Source organism: Schistocerca americana, chromosome 6 (assembly GCF_021461395.2).
Source record: "Schistocerca americana isolate TAMUIC-IGC-003095 chromosome 6, iqSchAmer2.1, whole genome shotgun sequence".
Taxonomy (NCBI): Eukaryota; Metazoa; Arthropoda; class Insecta; order Orthoptera; family Acrididae; genus Schistocerca; species Schistocerca americana.
In genome coordinates, this window is record NC_060124.1 from 382,748,164 (window position 1) to 382,770,814 (window position 22,651).

Consider the following 22,651-nt stretch of genomic DNA (forward strand, 5'->3'; position numbering starts at 1 on the left):
ACTCGCTGGACAGTGTGTCTAAGGCATTCAGCCTGACTGGGTTGCCACCAAACACATCTACGATGATTGTGAGGTTGAAGGCATATGCGACACTCATTGGTGAAGAGAACATGATACGAATCCTGAGTGGTCCATTCGGCATGTTGTTAGGCCCATCTGTACTGCACTGCATGGTCTGTCATGGTTGAAAAGATGGACCTCGCCATGGACATCAGGAGTGAAGTTGCACACCATGCAGCCTATTGCGCACAGTTTGAGTCATAACACGACGTCCCATGGCTACACGAATAGAATTACTCAACATGGTGGTGTTTCTGTCCCAGCCATAATCTGTACGTAACGGTCATCCACTGCAGTAGTAGCCCCTGGGCAGCCTGAACAAGGTACGTCATCAACAGTTCCTGTCTCTCTGTATCTCCTGCATGTCTGAACAACATCGCTTTGGTTCACACCAGGACACTCCCCTTCCTGGCACAAAGTAACAATGTGGATGCAATCGAACTGTGGTACTGACCATCTAGGCATGGTTGAGCTACAGAAACATGAGCCATGTACCTACTTCCTGGTGGAATGACTGGAACTGATTGGCCATTGGACCCCCTCCATCTAATATGCTCATGGATTGTTGTTTACATCTTTGGGCAGGTTTAGAGACGTCTCTGAACATTCAAAGAGACTGTGTCTGTGATACGACATCCACAGTCAACATCTATCTTCAGGAGTTCTGGGAACGGGGATGATACAAAAGTTTTTTTGATTTGTGCATGCTACTTAGGAAAGTACAGCTACTCAATAACTCAATTAAGTAAAGTTGACCAACAAATGAAATGAATGAATAGCATGTGGTTGCTGGCGGGGTCGACGCATGTAGCAATGTGGGAGGATGCGCAGGGCTCGTGCCCCCCCATATGTATCTGCCACTGTGTAACAGGCTACCTGGGCCTGGTTTCAAGCCAACAGAAGGCATTGACTACTACGCAGCTCAGAAGCCAATGAGAAGATGGTGCATAATGGAGGGATTTGAAGGCTAAGTTTTGACGAACTGCAGCTGGCAGGGAAGAGGCAACTGACTAAACAGATTGGCCTTATGTGTGCAACTGAGAAGCAGCCTCTTGGGTTATTTGTGAAGGACAACATGTCTGGAATAACGTTTTTTATAGAAACAACAGTGTTTTATTGGCTGGAAGTTTCACAGATGACAGTTCCAAGGTTCTGATAGCTCTAACAGAACTGAGGTCATGGGAAGAAAAGTTTTGATGCTCAACAATGGGCTACCACACACATCCACATGGGCATTCCTCGAGATTTTGGGAGCTGGTTTTTTTATACCATTCTTCTGACCGGCTCCAGACTTGACTTCTAACCATCTGTTATAAGTGGCTCAACTAGTGTAAATTTCCAGTGGATGTGATGCATTATTGGAAGAATTTACAGAGATTACAGAAATCAGGAAACTGGGAATGGCTTGCAACCACAACACTGAACATACATTCAGACTTCAGTTGGCCCTCCAGTAACAGCCTGCTCATCCAGGCTTATTCCAGAAAAGTTCACCACAGCTAAGGATGACATTGGCAGACAGATTACTGAAGTCTCCGTCAGATAGTCAGTGGGCTCCACCTACTCACACAGTCAAAAAAAAGGACAAAAACTGGTGCATGTGTGAGGGTTATAGTGTCCTAAATTCCCATAATATTCCCAATAAATATCCATTACCTCAGGTGGGAGATTGCAATGACATCACAACAGGTGCAAGAGTTTTCAGTGTTACTGAGTGCTGCAAGGCATATGCACAGATTCCGGTCACAAAGGGTGACAGGAAGAAGATTGCTACTCCATTTTGTTTGTTCCATTTCAACTTTATGCCCTTCCATTTTAAAAATGGTAAAGGTTTATTCACAAGGTTCTTAGAGGACTTCCATTCCTGTTTTCTTGCCTGGATGACTTTCTTGTCTTCCCCAACAGTATGGAACAACATATGGAGCACCAATGATTCCTTTCCCAGAGGCTTAAGGACTTTGGAGTGGTAATCAATGAAGACAAGTTCATTTTTAGGAAAAAGAGCATACAGTTTCTCAGGTTCATTAAAACTGCAAAAGGTCTGTCCCCAAACCAAGCAAGAGTGCAACTCAACCATGACTTCCCAGTTCAAGGGACTTTCAAGGAATTACAAAGATCCTTGGGAACAATTAATTCCTGCTGATACCATCTACTACAGTCAGATGCAAAACAGACACCTTTGACTGCACTTTTGAAGGGAATGTTCACCTCATTGACTAGAAGGTACCATAGGCTGTGCTATTACACCATCCTATCCACAAGTACATACTAGCAATCATGGTCAATGACAGCCAGAGGGCAGCTGGTATGACATTACAACAAAGGATCAGTGGGGTTGGCAACCCTTGTTGTTTTTTTCTGCCTCTTGACAGAAGAACTGCACAAGTCGAGCACTACAGATGGTGAATTACTATCCATTCATGCAGCAGTTAAACTCTTCAAAGAATACCTGGAAAGCAAACACTTTACAATTTATACAGATCATGCACCATTTGCAGCATTCTTTTCCAAGATACCAGACCTAGCATGACCAACTTCATAGTACAGTGGTCCACAGATGTTGGACACATAAACAGCATGAATAATTTTGTGGCTGATTGATTATCATGTAGCTGTGCCAGTGTCAAGGCAGTCTGCTGAGAGAAAATAGCAGTTGATCAAAAAAAATGGTTCAAATGGCTCTGAGCACTATGGGACTCAACTGCTGTGGTCATAAGTCCCCTAGAACTTAGAACTACTTAAACCTAACTAACCTAAGGACAGCACACAACACCCAGCCATCACGAGGCAGAGAAAATCTCTGACCCCGCCGGGAACCGAACCCGGGAACCCGGGCGTGGGAAGCAAGAACGCTACCGCACGACCACGAGATGCGGGCAGCAGTTGATCAAAAGGAATACTCTGAGTTCATTCAGTTGTTGGCAAATCGATCTCATGGTTTGGTGTTTGGTAAAGCAGAGGTGAAAGAGCTGGGATTTATCTGATGGTGTGATACATCACAGATAGAGTATTTCCTTACATTCCACTTAGACACAGGAAAGAGGTTTTCTGTGCCTTTTGTAATTTAGCTTACCCGGGAGTCAGGGCTTCAACTAAACTGATAGTGAAATACATCATATGGCCCAGAATAAAAAAGGGTTCCCACTGCTGGGCTCAATGTTGTTTACATTGTCGAGAAGAGTAAGGCTGGCAGATGCGCAAAAGCCTAAGGAAACATTCACTGAACCAACAGCTTGTTTTATGCACCTACATATTGATTCGCAGGACCCTCTGCTGTATTCCAAAAATTATAGCTACCTGTTGACAGTGGTGTATTGGTTTACCAACTGGCCAGAAGCCTTCCTTATTTCCAATATTTTGACAGAGACCACACCTATGACACTACTGGCAGGCTGGTTTGCTTGCTATGGTGCACTGCAAGTGATCATGTCTGAACACGGAAGACAATTTGAGGCTTGTCTATTTCAAGAGGTGTTACAGTTATACATCTTCAGTGACATTTGAACAACTTGTTACCACCCAGCAAGCAACAGGTTGGTTGAAAGATTTCACCGATCTCTGAAGGCTGTATTAATGGCACACGGATCTAGATGGATGGAAGCTTTGTCCTTGGTATTGTTAGATCTTCAGTCAGAGGTGAAGGTTGTTCATGAGCATAGTTGGTGTTGACAAACAAGTAAACTTACTTGCTAATCTACTACTGACAAACCTATAATCCTACCATCTGAGGAACACACATTCAATTTTGGTAGGTGATTAAAGAAGATAATGTCATGGATCAATATGCATCCTCCACAACATCATGACAACAAAGCATTTTTCATAAACAAGGATCTGATGAAATCAACACACGTCTGGATGTGAGATGACACTGTATGTCTCCCTCTCTGCCAGCCATATACAGTACTGTTTCAAGTGCTGTGCATATTGCCAAATGACTTCATGATAGATTGGTATGGAAAGCATGAAATGTCTCCATAGAGCAGCTGAAACCTGCTCATCTCGATGCACAGGACAATGGGACTTTGAGGTTGGCCACTACAAACCACAACAGGCCAGAAGAACTGTTTGCCACCAGTACCCCAATATAGCTGGGGTACCAAATTCTAGAAAGGGGAGCTGGTGTAGCTACAAGTGCTATTGATCAGTATACAATTAAAATAGACAGCTGAAACTATTTTTAACTTGTTTATGATGACTGTTTACCCTAGCTTGAGATCAACTAATAAATTCAGTTACACTTCTCACAGTCAAGAAGAAGAACCTATTCTTGGTCTTGAGATATGGCAGATTTTGAGCAGCTGATGATTAGTGTCTGAATAGAAAACATGAAATGGACTACAAAAACACCAAGTTCATCTCTACAGTTCTCTCTTTCTGTTAAGGTATTACCAAAAAGGCTGTTTACATTTGTACAAATGATAATTTAGCTACTAGAAAATAATATCTTGCCTCAGCAAGGAGGCAATATGGTACAGGCTGTGCTACAGTCACAAATACTACAGAGGACAACATACTAGATGAATTAAGAAGATATTACTGTAGGTCTTCACATCTGGCAGCCCATCCAAGGGCATGTCTTCACCACCTTTCCGCAAATGTGTAACACAACTGTGTGATGGCTGGTATACTGATCAAATTTGAGTGTGTATTTCTGCCTTTCCTGAGCAATTTCAAAGTTATGTGTAGAATGCTTGATACATGGTTTGCCACACTGTTTGCAGGGTGACAATGTTTGCACTTTTATGAGGATCACTTCCAGTAATGTGCCCAATGATATCATTCTCAATTGCTCAGAAAAAAATTAATCCCAACTACAGCTTTATCTCCAACATAGCATTAATAACCACTTAACAGAAGGTTTAATCATAACGCTGCTCAGCCCTACAGCTTGTTTAAAAATTCTAATAACTGCTCAGCCCTCGAATTTGTCTAAAAATTACAGTAAGGTTTATATTTACTATCTAAATACCTTCTATGGCCACTGTCCACTGCTTGTAATTTGTGACTGATGACATGTCACTTTCATCATGATGATGATGTATGATCTTTTATCACTGATTACTACTATAACATAACCTCACTATATTTCATTATTGGTAACATCTAATTATCTGTTTAAAATGATGTATTAACATTTTACAATACCAAGTGATGATCTGTTAGGTAGAAATTACTAATAAGTAATATTTTTGTTTCATTTGAACTGATGTAATGAGCCAAACAAAGCAACAGTGATGTTAGTTTACTGTTTCCCATTCTGAAATCAGGGAGATTTTTGTTTCAAGAATGCCTTATGCACGAAGCTATTGATTAAAAGTCTTGTGTCATTCCATGAGGTTTCAGGATAGCAGCTGATGATGCTGAGACCTTCTCATGATAATTCACCTGATAACCATTCAGCCAACTTCAGGCAAGCATATAACACTGGAGACTGCTCGTACACGTCACTGAGTCTGGACCAAAAATTAGCATGGAGGTGTGTGCACATAGATTACTGCCTCACATGTGCTCTCTGTCAAGTTTAGCACCCTTTGTTAAATATTGCTCCATCTGAGGTGCACAGCCACATGCATGATGGTCATATTGCATGCACAACATCTTTCAAATTGTGGGCCAGTTGAGTTAAAATACCGAAGTAAATATACTAAAATTAACAGCTGCTCTGAATGTCATTAGATGAAAAATATTTTCTTTCTGAAGATATTAAAGAAATCAGAGAGCCAGGTTTTATCCAGTTGAAAGCCACCATTAGGATTAATAAGATCTTCTGCCAAATTTCCACAGATAACTCAGTGATTGAATCCCTGGATGATTTCGTGGCGGCCAAGATTTTCATTGCAGAATAATCCATAGAATGTGCTGTGGAAATACAATGCTTGGCTATGCCTGACTTACTTCACTGCAAAAGGTGAGTGTGGAAACCATGTTCCACACAACTTCCACACATTGTGCATTGGCCTGACCAATGCAAGCTTTGCTGCACAGGCACAGTGTTCTGTAGACTACAACCTTCTTAAAACTCAGATCATCATTTACCAAGGTGAGAAGAGTACAAATCTTTGCAGGTCACTGGAAGAATACTCTAACACAATGTTTCTTTAGGATCCTGTACAGTACAATTTTGATGAGAAGTTGCTGACATATGAGGGGAAAGCCATAGACATGAACAGCTTCTTCTCCTCTTGATACTGTGAGTTGCCACATTTCTTCTTCTTTAAATTTGTGCTAATCTGATGTAGGTAATATCCATTATCTTTGAAAAAAGACATTAAGTGTTTCAGTTCCTGTTCAAGGCAGGCTCTATCATTCACATGTTCCTGGTGTACCAACAATCAAAGGGCATCCACTGTTTGTGAAGAGTGTCAGCAGCTATATCCCTGCAAATATATATACATATATGTGGGGTTATGGTAAATGGAATGCTTGCCAACTGACAGACATCTGGAAGTTATAGAAGCCACCTTTTTCCATCACTGTCAGAAACTGGATATTCTTTGCTTGAATTTAGATGTTGTAAAAGTCATAACTACTGTCTTTCACTATTGTGCACATAGCAAAAGTATCATCTATGTTTCACCAAAATACTGTTTATTTAAGTTCCAGTGAATTGAGTGGCCTCTCCTTAAAGTCATCCATTGAAAAGTTTTTTGGCAGAGGGGAGACATAACCACTCATTGCAATGCCAGCAATTTGTCCAAAGTAATCAATGGTGAATAAAAAAATAAGCTCAGGAAAGGCATGGTGGAACAGTGCCATTATGTCAATTTTGAATTCATTGCAGATGAGTGACAACAAATCCATCAGGGACCCTAGTGAAGATTGAGAAAACATTAAAATTAATAAATAAGCACAATTAATTGAGTTTTAGTGACCTCAGACAACCCCTTCCCAGTGACGCAGAAGAAGAAATAAGAATTCAAACATGACATATACTTACAAGGGTCTGTCGTCAGAGGAGTAATATTTCCTCAATGGTAAGAACTGCACTACGGAAGCTACAAGAAAATCCTCTTACATTTGTCCTTCCTGTATATAAAAAAATGCCACTGCACTGTCATGTCATGAGGTATACAAACAGAAGTTTTTCAGCCAGCTGAGTGAAGCAGCATAAGAGAAAATGGATAAAAACCCTACAGGGAAAGCAGAAAGACAGAACACCAGCATTGTTGAATTATTCTTCTCTTCTGCAAGAAGCTGCAAAATGATTAAGACCTTACAGCTCTGTTCCACCTAGGTTTCATGATCTTCCAAAAATTCACAAAGGAGGTGTACTATTATGTCCTGTTCTGAGCAATATCAGCATACCAACATATAGCTTAGCAAGGCATTTTTCTTTGTTATTGAAACTTCTCAAGTCATATTCACAACCATGCTGACATTAATAGACTGATAATACTAAAACTCAATGAAATGGACTTATTACTAAGTTTTGGTATTGTCTCTCTGTTCAGTAGGATCACTCTCATGGATTCATTTTCACTCATTGGCAGTAAGTTCAAAACTGAAATAACAGTGCTGTTCCACCATTCATAAATAACAACTGTCTTTCAAACACTGGTCGACTGAGAACATCTTACGTCTTATAGAGACACCTTCGCATAGGATCTGTAATACTTACAACCTTTGTTCAAGGATAACAGATATTCTACACATCAGATTAGCACAGCTTTATGTAGGAAGAAACTTGACCACTCACAAGATCAAGAGGAAGAAGGAAGGAAGGAAAGTTAATGGTGACAGTGAGAACTTTAGAGATGGAGCACAAGCTTGGATCATGAAAGGGCAGGGTAGGGAACCAGCACTACCATTTTCAAAGGAACTGTCCTGGCATTTGCCTGGAGGGATCTAGGAAATCACTGAAAATCTAAATCAGAATGGTCAGATGGGAATATGAAAGATCAAGAGAAGGAGTTGTTCAAGTCTAGGGCATTCCTCCCATATCTCAGCAATATTCTGTCAAATTTGTTCAGAATCCTAAAGAAACATTATGTTAAAGTAATCTCCAGGCACCTTCAAAGACTTTTTCTTGGCTCAGTAAAGGATGATTTGATTTGTAGAATGCTCAAGTCAACAGGGCACCATATCATTGTGACTAAGCCTACACTGGCCAGACCAAACAAAGAGTATGTGAAAGATGTATGGAACATGTTCATGATGCTTACCTTTTGCAGCCCAATAAGTCAACCAAAGCCAAGCACTGTATCTCCACAAGGCAATCAATGGATTATTCAGAAATGGAAATCTGAGCGTTGATGACAACCTACTGGGGTTTAATTATTGAAGGTGTTGTGGAAATACACTTGTCAGAAGGTCTAATTAATCATAATAGCCACCTTCAACTAGTTAAGACATGGACCCATGTGATTTCTTTAATATTTTCAGAAAGGAAACACTTTATGGTTAATAATGTGCCTAGTTACAATTAATTTTATTATGATGTCATCTGCATTTTAATTCATGTGAATTTTAATTCCTTGGACCCACCATTTGACAAAGGGTGTGCATGCAATATCACCATTCTCCATGGGCATGCCTCAAGTGAAGCAGTTTTCATGAGAAGGTGATAAACTTGACAAAGAATGCTGAAGCAACGGCAACTGATGTGCATTCATTACTGCACCACAGTTTGCTATAAACTTAATGACATACACCAGCAGTCTCCAGTATGAAACTCTCACCTGAAGTTGGCTGAATGACAGTCAGACAAGACAGTGTCAAGACAATGACAGTGGCAAGATGTTGACACCATGTAGCTGCAATCCAAAAATCTCAGAATACTCATTACATCTGGAAAATTTCAATAATCACTTCATGCATTATCACAATGCCTTGACTATCCTCATAGTCTGCTAGACATGGGATACAACAGTGGTGAATGGATTACAGCTTCAACTGCCAGTAATGATGCCAATGTGGGGTACTTTGAAATGGGGTCAGGTAAGTTGCCAGCATTGATCTTATTAGTAGCTGACATGAAAAATTAGTGAAGGTGACCTCAAAGATGCCAAAATGATATTAAAATGAGAAATGAGTACCAGAGTTATTGAACAATAATTGGATACAATTAAGAGTTTTCCAATTCTCTTACAAAATTTGTGAAGAAATATATCAGAGCAATGTTTAGATATTATATATACTGTTATAAACATAGTTACTTTTTAAATAAGCCATATAACTGCCATCACACCTCTTCTCACTTGGTCCAAATTTAGATCGGCAAATAATTATTTTATCACAAATTTTTGTTCATTGATCATTGAGATTATGAATTGCATTACCTACCTTTACTGTATCGCTCTGTGGGATCAGAGCTTGCCATTTTTTTCTTCTTTGGAACTTTAGCATAACAACCAACAAGTGCAGGATTTGCTGTAGGATCCAGCACTGATGGATCACGATCATAATTGAGACGAATTTTCATTATATCTCCTGTTGTTGTACCACAATATGCATATTCATCTTTGGCATCAATCTGGTAAATTGCAAGAATGCTGAGGAGGCAATAACAGCTGTCATGGGAAACACTGCTTCTTCGACAGTTAACAACTATAAACTTTTAAAATATTATTTGACAACAGATAATGAACCACATATTTAGTACTAAAATCCATTCACTACAAAAACAGAAAATGTAGCTAAAAATGAAAGAGTAACCAAGGATAGGTAAGGAAATGAAATAACACACAGAAATAAGAGCTGACTATGGTATACGAGTTCAAGAAATCTAAATTTTTAAGCTGAGCTCTCTCTATCTACAGCAAAACTGAAAAAGTGAATGAGGATAGAAAAATGGTCATGTGCAACATTCATCTGAAACTGGATCTGTAGAAACGGTCATGAATCTTGCTGACATCAGTAGTACTCATTCTCTTTGTGTTCCTTCAATCCCATCCCATCAAAGTTCAGGAATGAATTAAGGTGTATACTAACATAGAAAAGCGATACCTAGGAAGTTTGAATATTCTGAAATACACTGCCATGCCTCACATAACAGAAATTTACTTTCTTTCTTTACTTTGCCCTACTGTGGATCAGGTGTTGTGCTGGTTAGTCTTTTCTTCTCCTCCCTGAACCTCTCAATTCTTTTGCTGAGGTTCCTCCTCCTTTCCTCTCTCCAGACTATCTTGGTCCTGGTACTTCACTTTTTCTGAAACCCCTTGAATTTGTCAACCTTCATTCCAAATTCATCTTTATCCCACATTTATTTCTGATTGATCCCAACTTCCTTGGTATCCCTTCTCATTTTCTCAACCCATTTTGTGGTTGCCTTTAATTGGGTGATGTAATTGAAGATTCCCTTTGTCATCTGGTTTTGCCCATTCTGAAGATGTGCTCATAAAACTTCAGCCTTCTCTTACTTATACTATGTGGTCTTCTCTACCTGTTTATACAGATCATCATTTTCTCTGTTCTTCCATGTATCATTGTTTCTTTTTTGTGGTCTGAGTGTCTTCCTTAACATTTTTGATCCCTTCCATTTCCACTTTCTTAATCAGTATAAGGCATTTTGAACTACAAAGTTCTTCTGGCTTAGCTGTGGTGCAGTGCCTAACCACTGCATTGCAGGAGATTGTTCTTTTGTTCCGTCTATTGCATTCTATTCTGTATGCTAATTCTATCTTTCTGGCTCATCCTGTTTATTTCCTATTAGCTTAATATTTACATACCAATACTGTTTCTTCTTAAAGACCAACATTTATCTACATGCTGTAAGAATGCAGGGGGAAAACAAGATTTTTCATGTTTCTATCCATAAAAATATGAATTTTGTTGCAAAGAAGAAAAGGGGTGATAATTGTAATGCCGAAATTACCAAGCTGAATGAACATATAACTAGTTTACAGTTTATAATTCGTGCTCTGAAAATGGATATAACAAGACTGCAAGTTGCAGACAAGAAAATATTTTGTAACTGGCAATAAATAAACCAACAGCTGTATGTAGCTCTCTCATGTATTCCAGAGGCAATTGGTTTCAGCATTTCATTATGCTATCAACAGGCCCTCTATGGTAATATAGTGGCTAAGCTTATGTAGCCAGATAAAGTATCATGCAAAAGAGAACCAGTATCTGCACCACGGTATGTAATGTGGCTATTCACTCATAAACAATGTGACAATATAAGTTCAGCCACTATGTTGCCACATAGGGCCTGATGGTGGTCAAAAACATATGCTGGATAAATTAGAGAAGAAGATACAGCTGATGATTAATTTATTATAGGTTATACATGGGGTGATTACAATCAAACTTTCAAACCACTGTATAAATAACATCACTCGTCAGAATGACATTGAATTGCAACAGAATATTATCAGAGAAGGGGGAAAACGTATGGCAGAAGAAAAATAAATAGTTACAAAATGTAGCAATAGATGGTGCTGTAAGCATCATAATTTAATAGTGGTCGACTAAAAATGACAAATGAATCATACAATAAAGCCTAAGGTGTACGTCTGACATCAAACAAACTGTACTACTCAGTGTGCATGGGTGTACAAGTTTGGTACTGTTGGTTACATAAGCCCATCCACCACAGCAAGGTCATATCACATCGGATGGGAAAAATTGATTTTTAACTGTCCTGAAGCTAAAAACTGCATAAAAAGCATTACTCACATATGTTTTTAATTGTCCTGAGGCCAAAAACTGCATAAAAATCATCAATCACATTGGTTTTTAATTGTCCTGAGGTCAAAAACTGCTAAAAAGCATCAATCACATTGGTTTTTAATTGCCAAAAACTGCATAAAAAGCATCAATCACATCGGTTTTTAATTGTCCTAAGGTCAAAAACCAAATAAAAAATATCAATCAAACTTTAATCAGATTACTAATTTCCGTGTGACTAGCACAAAACATGATCAGTATGCTGTCCACCATTTTCTGCAACTGATGAGAAACAGCATGTCCCACAACTGATCAAAGCGTTTCCAGGGTCACGTTCAGAATGTATTGCACAGTGCATGCCTTCAATGCAGCTAAGTTCCAATCGCACACTGAACACAACGCCTTTCAGATAGCCCCACAGCTAGAAGTCACACAGATTAAGATCAGGTGATCAGGATGGCCAGACTGTAGGGAAATGGCAGCTGATAAATCCAGCATTTCCGAAATGGCACTTCAGCAGCTATTTAACTGGATTTACAATGTGTGGAGGTGCAACAGCTTGCATAAAAATGATCCCATCCACAGATCCATGCTGTTGGAGAGCTGGAATGCCATGGTTGTGCAAAATACATTCATAGCAGTTACCAGTGACGGTACAGGTAACAGGACCAGAAGCACCTGTCTCTTCGAAAAAATATGGCCCTATGATAAATGAAATTGTAAACCCACACCATACAGTGACCTTTTCAGGATAAAGTGGTACTGGTTGATTTGTGTGTGGATTTTCCATTGCCCATATCTGACAATTCTGTGTATTGACATATCCTATCAGATGGAAGTGGGCTTTGTTTGTCCACAAAATCTTCCATAGTCAATCATTGACCACTTCCATGCAAGCCAGAAATTCTAAAGCAAAGGTCTCTCTTGCTGGCAGGTCAACAGGAAGCAACTCATGCACATGGGTAATTCTGAATGGGTAACAAAGAAGGATGTTTTGTAGGATTTTACACAACATGCTCCTGGTTATGTCCAATGTTTGAGCAGTTCTCCATGCACTATACGTTTGCACACCACCACTCATCTCCACCTGCCCTGCTGTGGCCACTGCTTCCACTGACGTCAAATCAATTTGTTTCCTCCCTCTACTACATTGCACACCAAAAGAAGCCATCTTTTCAAATCTCCAGACTCATGGCAGTCATTGAACCAATGCCTTTTTTCAAACCCTTCAGTGTCTGGAACTTCTGCAGAGTGGCGTGTGCACAGTCATCATTCTTGTAATATAGCTTTACAAGCAGAGTACAAACCTACATTGAGACAGTCATGGCGACATCGCAGGTGCGAAAGGAGGCTTGTTTATACCAACTTCAATGGGTCGTGTGCATGACAGGTGTTTTCATTTACGTATTCTGACACATACAGTGCCAACTATTGATCAATTTTCACACTTTTTTTTTCTTCTGCCATACGTTTACCCCCTTCTCAGATAATATTCCATTGCAAGTTGATGTCATTCTGACCAGTGGTCTTATTTCTATGGCGTTTTGAAAGTTTAATTTTAATTATAATCACCTTGTGTATTAGGACCTATACATATTAAGACCTATGTTTGATACTAGTAGATTTCTCTTGGGCAGGAATGCCCTTTTTGCCAGTGCTAGTCTGCTTTCCATATCCTACATGCTCCATCCACCTGGGTTATTTTGCTGCCTAGATAGTAGAATTCTTTAACATCTTCTACTTTGTGGTCACCAATCCTGATGTTAAGTTCCATACTGTTTTCATTTCTGATACTTCTCATTACTATAGTCTTTCTTCAGTTTACTCTCAGTCCATATTCTGTACTCATTAGACTTTTCATTCTATTCAGCATGTTCTCATTCACCTGATTTTCCAAGTAATTGTCATCTCAAAGAATTCCAGCGTCATCAGCAATCCTCAGGTTTTTTTTTTTTTTTTTTTTTTTTTTTTTTTTTTTTTTTTTTCCACAGACTTCAATTCTGTTTCCAAACTGCCCCATTGTTTCCCCTACTAATCTCTCAATGTACAAATTGAATAACATGAGCATAGCCTAAACTGCCGCTTCACTCTTTTTCCCAATAATATTATCTGTTCACATGTTTCTGTACAAGCTGTGGATAGCATTTTGATCCTTGTATTTTATACTTGCTACCTTCAGAATTTCAAAATGTGTATTCTATTCAACACTGTCAAAAACTCTCTGTGAATCTAAAAATACTATAAACACTGATTTGACTTTCTTAGTCTCTTAAATATGTCAATATTTTGCAAGAATGATTTATTAAACTCTGTAATACCAGTCACCAGGAACCTTTTTTTCAGAATTGGAAGTATTATGTTCTCTTGATAGTGTTTAACCTGTCTCACAAATCTGGCATATTAGGTGTGAAAGTTTGTCATGGAATGTTCTCCCAAGGGTACCAACAATTTTGAAAAAATTTTTGTTAACTCTATATGTCATTTTTTGGACTTGGGTCTTTGAGGACTATGTCAAATTCTTCTTGCAATATCTCTCATTTCACCTTAGTATATACAGGGTGTTTCAAAAATGACCGGTATATTTGAAACGGCAATAAAAACTAAACGAGCAGCGATAGAAATACACCGTTTGTTGCAATATGCTTGGGACAACAGTACATTTTCAGTCGGACAAACTTTCGAAATTACAGTAGTTACAATTTTCAACAACAGATGGCGCTGCAAGTGATGTGAAAGATATAGAAGACAACGCAGTCTGTGGGTGCGCCATTCTGTACGTCGTCTTTCTGCTGTAAGCGTGTGCTGTTCACAACGTGCAAGTGTGCTGTAGACAACATGGTTTATTCCTTAGAACAGAGGATTCTTCTGGTGTTGGAATTCCACCGCCTAGAACACAGTGTTGTTGCAACAAGACGAAGTTTTCAACGGAGGTTTAATGTAACCAAAGGACCGAAAAGCGATACAATAAAGGATCTGTTTGAAAAATTTCAACGGACTGGGAACGTGACGGATGAACGTGCTGGAAAGGTAGGGCGACCGCGTACGGCAACCACAGAGGGCAACGCGCGGCTAGTGCAGCAGGTGATCCAACAGCAACGTTGGGTTTCCGTTCGCCGTGTTGCAGCTGCGGTCCAAATGACGCCAACGTCCATGTATCGTCTCATGCGCCAGAGTTTACACCTCTATCCATACAAAATTCAAACGCGGCAACCCCTCAGCGCCACTACCATTGCTGCACGAGAGACATTCGCTGACGATATAGTGCACAGGATTGATGACGCCGATATGCATGTGGGCAGCATTTGGTTTACTGACAAAGCTTATTTTTACCTGGACGGCTTCGTCAATAAACAGAACTGGCGCATATGGGGAACCGAAAAGCCCCATGTTGCAGTCCTATCGTCCCTGCATCCTCAAAAAGTACTGGTCTGGGCCGCCATTTCTTCCAAAGGAATCATTGGCCCATTTTTCAAATCCGAAACGATTACTGCATCACGCTATCTGGACATTCTTCATGAATTTGTGGCGGTACAAACTGCCTTAGACGACACTGCGAACACCTCGTGGTTTATGGAAGATGGTGCCCGGCCACATCGCACAGCCGACGTCTCTAATTTCCTGAAAGAATATTTCGATGACCGTGTGATTGCTTTGGGCAATCCGAAACATACAGGAGGCGGTGTGGATTGGCCTCCCTATTCGCCAGACATGAACCCCTGTGACTTCTTTCTGTGGGGACACTTGAAAGACCAAGTGTACCACCAGAATCCAGAAACAATTGAACAGCTGAAGCAGTACATCTCATCTGCATGTGAAGCCATTCCGCCAGACACGTTGTCAAAGGTTTCGGGTAATTTAATTCAGAGACTACGCCATATTATTGCTACGCATGGTGGATATGTGGAAAATATCGTACTATAGAGTTTCCCAGACCGCAGCGCCATCTGTTGTTGAAAATTGTAACTACTGTAATTTCGAAAGTTTGTCTGCCTGAAAATGTACTGTTGTCCCAAGCATATTGCAACAAATGGTGTATTTCTATCGCTGCTCGTTTAGTTTTTATTGCCGTTTCAAATACACCGGTCATTTTTGAAACACCCTGTATCTTCCTTGAGCTGATTTAAGCTGTCGCCAGCACATCGGTCAACAAAGATGAAGCTGAGATCAACAAGTAGGCATAGGATCAAGCAAGCCTATCACAAAACAGACCAAAGATACCCTGACAACAACATGCTGCCAATGCCCTCTTGATAGTATGTATTTAGGCTGCTGGCACTGACTGGAGGACATCAGCCACTGACTCACTGGCTCATTCTAGTTTGGCATCTGTCAATCCACTTGTGGAGTGGCTTAGTTCAGCTCAGGCTATGACGGTGCATAGCGACTATATTAGTGACTAAAGTCTGTGATAGTAAGATTACCAATATTGTATGCAAGAGGACTATTACTGATGAGCTTGTACCACAACACTTGGACTCTATTCAAGATAAGTAGCTTCCTGTTCCTGTAAATAAAAAACCATATTAATCCACGTGTGCACTTGTGTTGTAGAAAGAGGATACCGGCCAGCCATGACATCATCTCCCTTGCTTCCTTACGGTACAAGGGTCTACATTGCTCCCTTTCAGTAATACTGTCTTCAAGTTTGTTTCCTTTAAATAGCCCTGCTATGTTTTCCTTCCACCTCTCAGTCTTTTCCTTCTTTGCTTAGTACTGGTTTGCTTTATTTTTTATAATACCTATTTCTTTTTGTCTGCTTCATTTCCTGCATTTTGTATTTTCTCCTTTCATCAGTTAAATTCATTATCTCCTGGTTTATCAAAAGATTTCTGCTGGATCTTGCTGTCTTCATAATTCATCTTTCAAAGCTACCCACTATCTTGCACTGTATTCGTTTCCCATCATTCAGTTACTCATTGCCTAAAGCTCCCTTTGAATCTCTCACCACCCTCTAGTTCATTTAATGTATCCAGGTCTCATTTACCTTCCTACCTTTCTACGATTTCTTCAGTTTTAATCTGCAATTCATTGTGGTCAGAATACATATCCTCCTAAGTAGATTTTTGTATTTTAAAATCTGGTGATCAAAATCACTGTCTTACCATTATGTTATTTATCTCAAACCTACCAGTCCCTCCAAATCTCATCCATGTATATCAGCTTCTTTCATGATTTTTAAACCAAGACTGAATATTCTCTGTGCAAAATTCTACCAGACACTTCTCCTTTCATTCCTTTTCCCTCAGTCCATTTCCTCCTACTATTTTTCCTTCTCTTCCTCTCCCAACTATCAAATTCCAGTCACCCATAACAAATAAACTCTTTTCTTTCTTAATTATATGAACAAATTTTTAAAATTTCATTACACATTGCTTTCAGTATCCACTCAGAGGGCCAAACACATTACAGCATCTGCTTCTGGGACATGGGGAGGTGCACTGGCCCTGGATCAAATCTGCCTCATGGGTTAATGGTGGGGCCAGTGTGTTGACCAGCTTGGATGCAGTTATTAGGCAGTTTTCCTCATCCAGTTAGGTGAATACTGGGCTGATTCCCAGGTTCTTCCTCAGTTATACAATGCACAAATATTTTGAAAAACTATGTCCCTTAAGACCATGTATTATACACAAGATGTGGATGGAAGGGATACATAGGTTCCTTCCTGAGAGAGAGAGAGGGACAAATGGGGGGGAGGGGGGGAGCTAACAGTAGGTTTAAAATGCTTTTGGTAGTGGTGACACCATTGTAATAATAGCCTATATACAGGTATGGTTCTCCATAAAACTGGAGTAGCACCATAACACCCACTGACTGGATGTAGGGAACCAAAATGAATGGATAGATGGGCGTTTTCTTAATCTCTTCATCATCTGTGGAGCTAGTAGTCATATAAAGTTGTACTACTGTGATAGATGCTGACTTTGTGTGTATTGTGGCTATGACGGGTAATGTGTTCACTATGCTGTTCATAATATCTCACAAACATTTCTATTCGCTGTTCCATTATTAGGCCTGAAAGTGCACAGTAATCCAAGATAAACATTAGAATAGAATGCAGCTATGACAATCAATAACATTAAAGGTAATCTGTTATTAACAATAAGCTACATATGAATCCAAACCAGGATTCAGCTCCACCTACGCATGAGGAGATAAGAAAGATTTTATCACATATGAAAACTACAAAGCACCAGGGGAAGACAGTGTAATTGCCAAAATGCTCAATATTGGAGGTGAACTCATGACTGACAGGCTAAAAACTATCATTGAAAATATATGGGAAAGTGGAGTCATACAAGCAGTTTAGAAAACTGCTTTGATTCACCCTCTACACAAAAAGGGTGACAAGACTGATCCAATCAACTATCGAGGCATTTCACTCCTACCAATCACTTACAAAGTGCTCTCACATGCTCTTCTCACCAGATTAGAACAACAGAGAGAACATATGATTGGTGAATATCAGGCAAACTTCCACCCACATCGATCCTGCACAGAACAGATATGGAACCTGAAGATGATACTGCAACACTGTCAGTCGAACCACACAGTAGTCAGCTTTGTAGATTTCAAGAAAGCATGCAACTCAATTCATCACACTAGTCTATTCAGTACACTTCGGGAATATGGTGTAGATAACAAAACTACTTCACTAATTGAGCAGACATTAACAGACATAACCTCAAAAGTAAAATTCATGGAAGAAGTTTCAAATTAGGACAGGATTGAGTCAGGGTGATGGGTTGTCCCCACTCCTCTTTAACCTGCTACTGGACAAGATTATCAAGATGTGAGAGAAAGAAATACCTGGAATAAATATGGGATCAAAGGGCAAACGAATCAGCATAAAATGCCTTGCTTTTGCTGATGACCTAGCAATAATTATGTGGACTCCTGAGGAAGCCAAACATGTCCTCAAGAAACTTCGTGGGGTTGTCATCAAAACTGGACTCCAAATTTATTATGAGAAAACACAATTCATGGACTCCAAAAGTTCAAATCAGAAACCACTTGCAACAAAATATGGTGACATCAAACAAGTTAAGTACTTCAAGTACTTGGGTAAAATGGTCATCAACACTGGCAATGAAAAAGTAGCTCACAAAACACAAGCATAAAAATTACATGAAGCTTATACAATGACCTGGAACACATACAATAAGAAATCTCTATCCACCCAAATCGAATTTCACCACTATCATACAGTCACTCTTCCAGAAGTGCTCTCTGCAACTGAAACATTACCATTAACCATCAATATCAAGGACACTGAGAAAATGGAAAGACTTAGGTAATGCAAACAGAAAAGAATCTAATCTCTTAAAAAGTATTAATATACGAGTGATGACAGACGGGAAAAATTTACTGAAACACTTAAAAATAGAAGAAACTAAATATTGACAATTTATTGCTTGATGCATTCCAAGTCCTGAAGGGGTCAGCAGCTTGAAGGGATCTACATAACAAAACAAATGGATGGATGAATGAAAGTTGTCAATGCATGTGCTAGACATTCCTTTTTTGCTTCTATACATCGCAGTTTTACTGGTATGGGAAACTATGTTAAAACCGGTTGTTACACCATGAAAGACACTCATCACCAAATATGTTCTTGTTAAGTAGTATTGGTAGCTTAATAGTTTCAAATGAAAAGCTAGGTGGCAGATTACTAAAGCAATTATTCTTAAATTTACACAGCTTACCACAATGCAGATAACATGTCTCCTGATCATGCCAAGCTTGACATCAAGGACACTGACTTGCCTTTTCTTGGGGTCTATCTTCCACGCCCTGATTGTACCTTGTCCACCAGTGATGAAACAGACACCCCTTATGTTGGCTGGACAGAGAACAATTGCTATGCCAGCTGTTCCACGACTTGCCTCGCAACCTACAACAACGTATATGCCATCACTAATGCTTTGTACATACTGATGATAACAGTTCTCAACATTCACATGTTTTTGACAAATTTATGAAATCATTATTCACATTTTTATTGTTTTACGTAGAGGGTGTTTCTGTAAGAGCAAGTGAAACTCCAACAGGACATAGAGAATGCTCTACTAAACAATTTGAGGCAGGCAACCTGGAGTCAGAGAAGACAGCTTAAGGAGATATGGAAGCAGACTTGTCTACCGCTTCGTCTGGCATTACTGTTTTCCAGCTTATTTACAACTAACATGTGTACAGGTTTAGATGTACTGTGTTGTTTATTTACATGTACAGTGAAACCTCTTTATAACGTTCCTCCATATAATGTTTTCCTCTATGTTACGTCCGTTTTTTTCGGTCCCGACTAAAAGCCCATATAAACAATGTTAAATTTTCCTCTTTACTGCGTTTCTTCTATATTACAGTTTCCTCCATGTAACGCTCATATTTTTGGAACCCTGGCCAATTATTTACCTCTTTATAATGTTTAAGTGACTGGATGTAGATGCATCGTTTTCCGTTGTGTGGTTTTTTGCACTGGCTTGGGAAGCCCGCGCTCAGCGTATATGTCAGCGGCAAAACCCGGTCACGTGACATGTGACGCACATTCTGCTTGCGATCTTTTTGGCGCCATTTCAGTCGATGCTTTGTATTAGTACTTAGTAGCGTGTGTCTTCGGTATAACATTTTTTTAAAGCTTTCATCAGTGGACATGGGTGAAAAGCGGAAGAATATTTCTCTGGAAGAGAAGGTTTCTATTATTAAAAAAGTGGAGGCATCTCCTGGCGTGAGTCGCGTGGAGCTAGCGAAGCAATTGGGACTGGCCCCTTCAACACTCAACACTATCATGAAAAACAGATCGTCGATAATAGAAGGGTTTGAGAATTGTGGAAATTCAAAACGTATACGTTTGAAACAATCCACTTACGACGAAATGGAGAAAGTTTTATTAACTTGGTTTCAGCAAGCACGTGCTGCAAACATTCCTATAAACAGAACTATTTTGAAGGAGAAGGCGCTTCAAATATCACTTCAGCTAGGAATGGACAATTTTAAGGCGTCCAATGGATGGATTGATAAATTTCGACAGCGTCATGGTGTTGTGTACAAATCGGAATGTGGAGAAAGTAAAAGTGTGGACGAACCAACTGTAGCTCAGTGGATACAGAATCTCCCTAATCTGATACAGGGCTACAAACTGTGTGACATTTATAACGCTGACGAAACCGGCATGTTTTTCAATTTAATGCCGGATAAGACATTTACTTTTCGTGGGGAAAATTGCCATGGCGGTAAGAAGAGCAAGGAACGTCTTACCGTTTTGTTGTGTACAAACGCTGATGGCAGTGAGAAACTGAAACCTTTGGTTATCGGGAAGCCAAAAAATCCGAGGTGCTTCAAAAACATTTCCACGTTTCCGTGCAAATATACAAACAATGCCAAGGCATGGATGACGAGTGAAATATTTTTACGTTTTCTAAGAGAATTTGACGCCAAAATGGGGAGTGCTGCAAGAAAATTGCTGCTGTTTGTGGATAGATGTGCGGCACATCCACCAGACGTACCCTTTCTGAGAAATGTTAAAGTAATTTTCCTGCCACCCAACTGCACCAGCCGTCTGCAACCTTTGGACTTGGGCATAATACACGCCCTTAAGGTTAAATATAGGACAGCCCTTGTAAAAAAGGCCTTGAATTTGATGGATCAAAGGAAACCGGGAAGCCAGCAAAGCTCACAACTGAAACTGAACATTTTACAGGCAATAAATTTAATTATGTACTCGTGGAGGGAAGTAAGTGCTGAAACTATTAAAAACTGTTTCACAAAAGCGGGATTCTGTGAGAATGAGATGGCAGCTCCTGTGGAAGAAGTTGCAAGTGATTTGCAAGAGTTTCACCAATTAATAGGCAGTGATTCTGTCACTTTTGAGGACTTTGTGGCTGTGGATGACAACGTGGCAACCACAGGAGTACAAAGTATTGAGGAGCTGACTGCAGAGAGAAGTTTGGAGAGTAATAGTGGTAGTGAAAGTGACAGTGACAAGGAAGATGACCCTGTGCTCTCATATACTAAGGCAGCTGAAGCCTTTGAAACATTCAGGAGGTACATGATGGCCCATAGACTTGAGGACAGAACAGTAGTTCAACTTGCTCATTTGGAGCAAGAAATGATTGCCATAGAGTCTAGGAGAAACAGAAAACAAGCAAGCCTGCTTGAATATTTTAAAAAATCATAGGTATGTTATTTTCAGTTTGCTTAGGTTCCTAGAGTTTTGTGCAAATTTAAGTTCCATTTGATAATTCAATTATTGAAGTAATTTTTTGTATCTAATTCTTTTTTAATCTGTCCCATTTACTGTGTTTTTATGTAATATGTTCAGTATATCATAAACAAAATTTGGCTCATATTCTATAATTGAGTCAACTGAAAAATGGGATTCCACCTGTCAGCTTTGGAGAATGATGTCAATCTTAAGAATCTGTTATAACTTTTTACTGTACAAACTGATCAATTTACTTTCACCCATCCACCTACCGAGCCCCATGTTTTAATTAAAAAAACTAATCAGTTGATACATTGATAATTTGCAATGAATATCATATGTTATGAAAATTTAAAACGTCATCTATTTGTCAAAGCTGATTAGTGGTATCCTGATCTTCAGTAATGCCCTATAATTATTATTTGGAAGCCTTCATCTGTATAGTGTTTTCCTCTATACAGTGTTCAGAATTTGTGGTCCCTCGAAAAACGTTATATAGAGGTTTCACTGTACATTCTTTATTTCCTGGAAAAAAAGGAGGATGAGCCTGATTACTAGGAAGTCATGATGCAGATTTTATCTACTTTACTTCTCCATAAGGTGACTCTGTTGTATCATATTTACCTGTCACATAAGAGAACATCAACAGCAGATCCATTCATTACTCAATGCTGTTCAGAGATGTACAATACAATACAATGGAGCAGTACTGGAACAGTTTCGCAGAACTCACTGACATGCACCTTGTGTATCGGGAAGTATGCTGCAATGCTCTTGCTG

At 39.5% G+C, this 22,651-nt stretch overlaps 1 protein-coding gene across 1 annotated transcript in view; it reads right to left on the reverse strand.

Moving 5' to 3' along the window:
• The window catches only part of LOC124620159 (cilia- and flagella-associated protein 52-like), a 124,204-nt gene that overhangs the window by 88,210 nt on the left and 13,343 nt on the right, over positions 1-22,651 (reverse strand). The window contains exons 4-5 of the mRNA XM_047146829.1: positions 19,377-19,564; positions 9,346-9,535 (exon numbers count right to left, since the gene is read on the reverse strand). Coding sequence (XP_047002785.1) covers positions 9,346-9,535; positions 19,377-19,564 — 378 coding nt within the window. The remainder of the gene's footprint in view (positions 1-9,345; positions 9,536-19,376; positions 19,565-22,651) is intronic.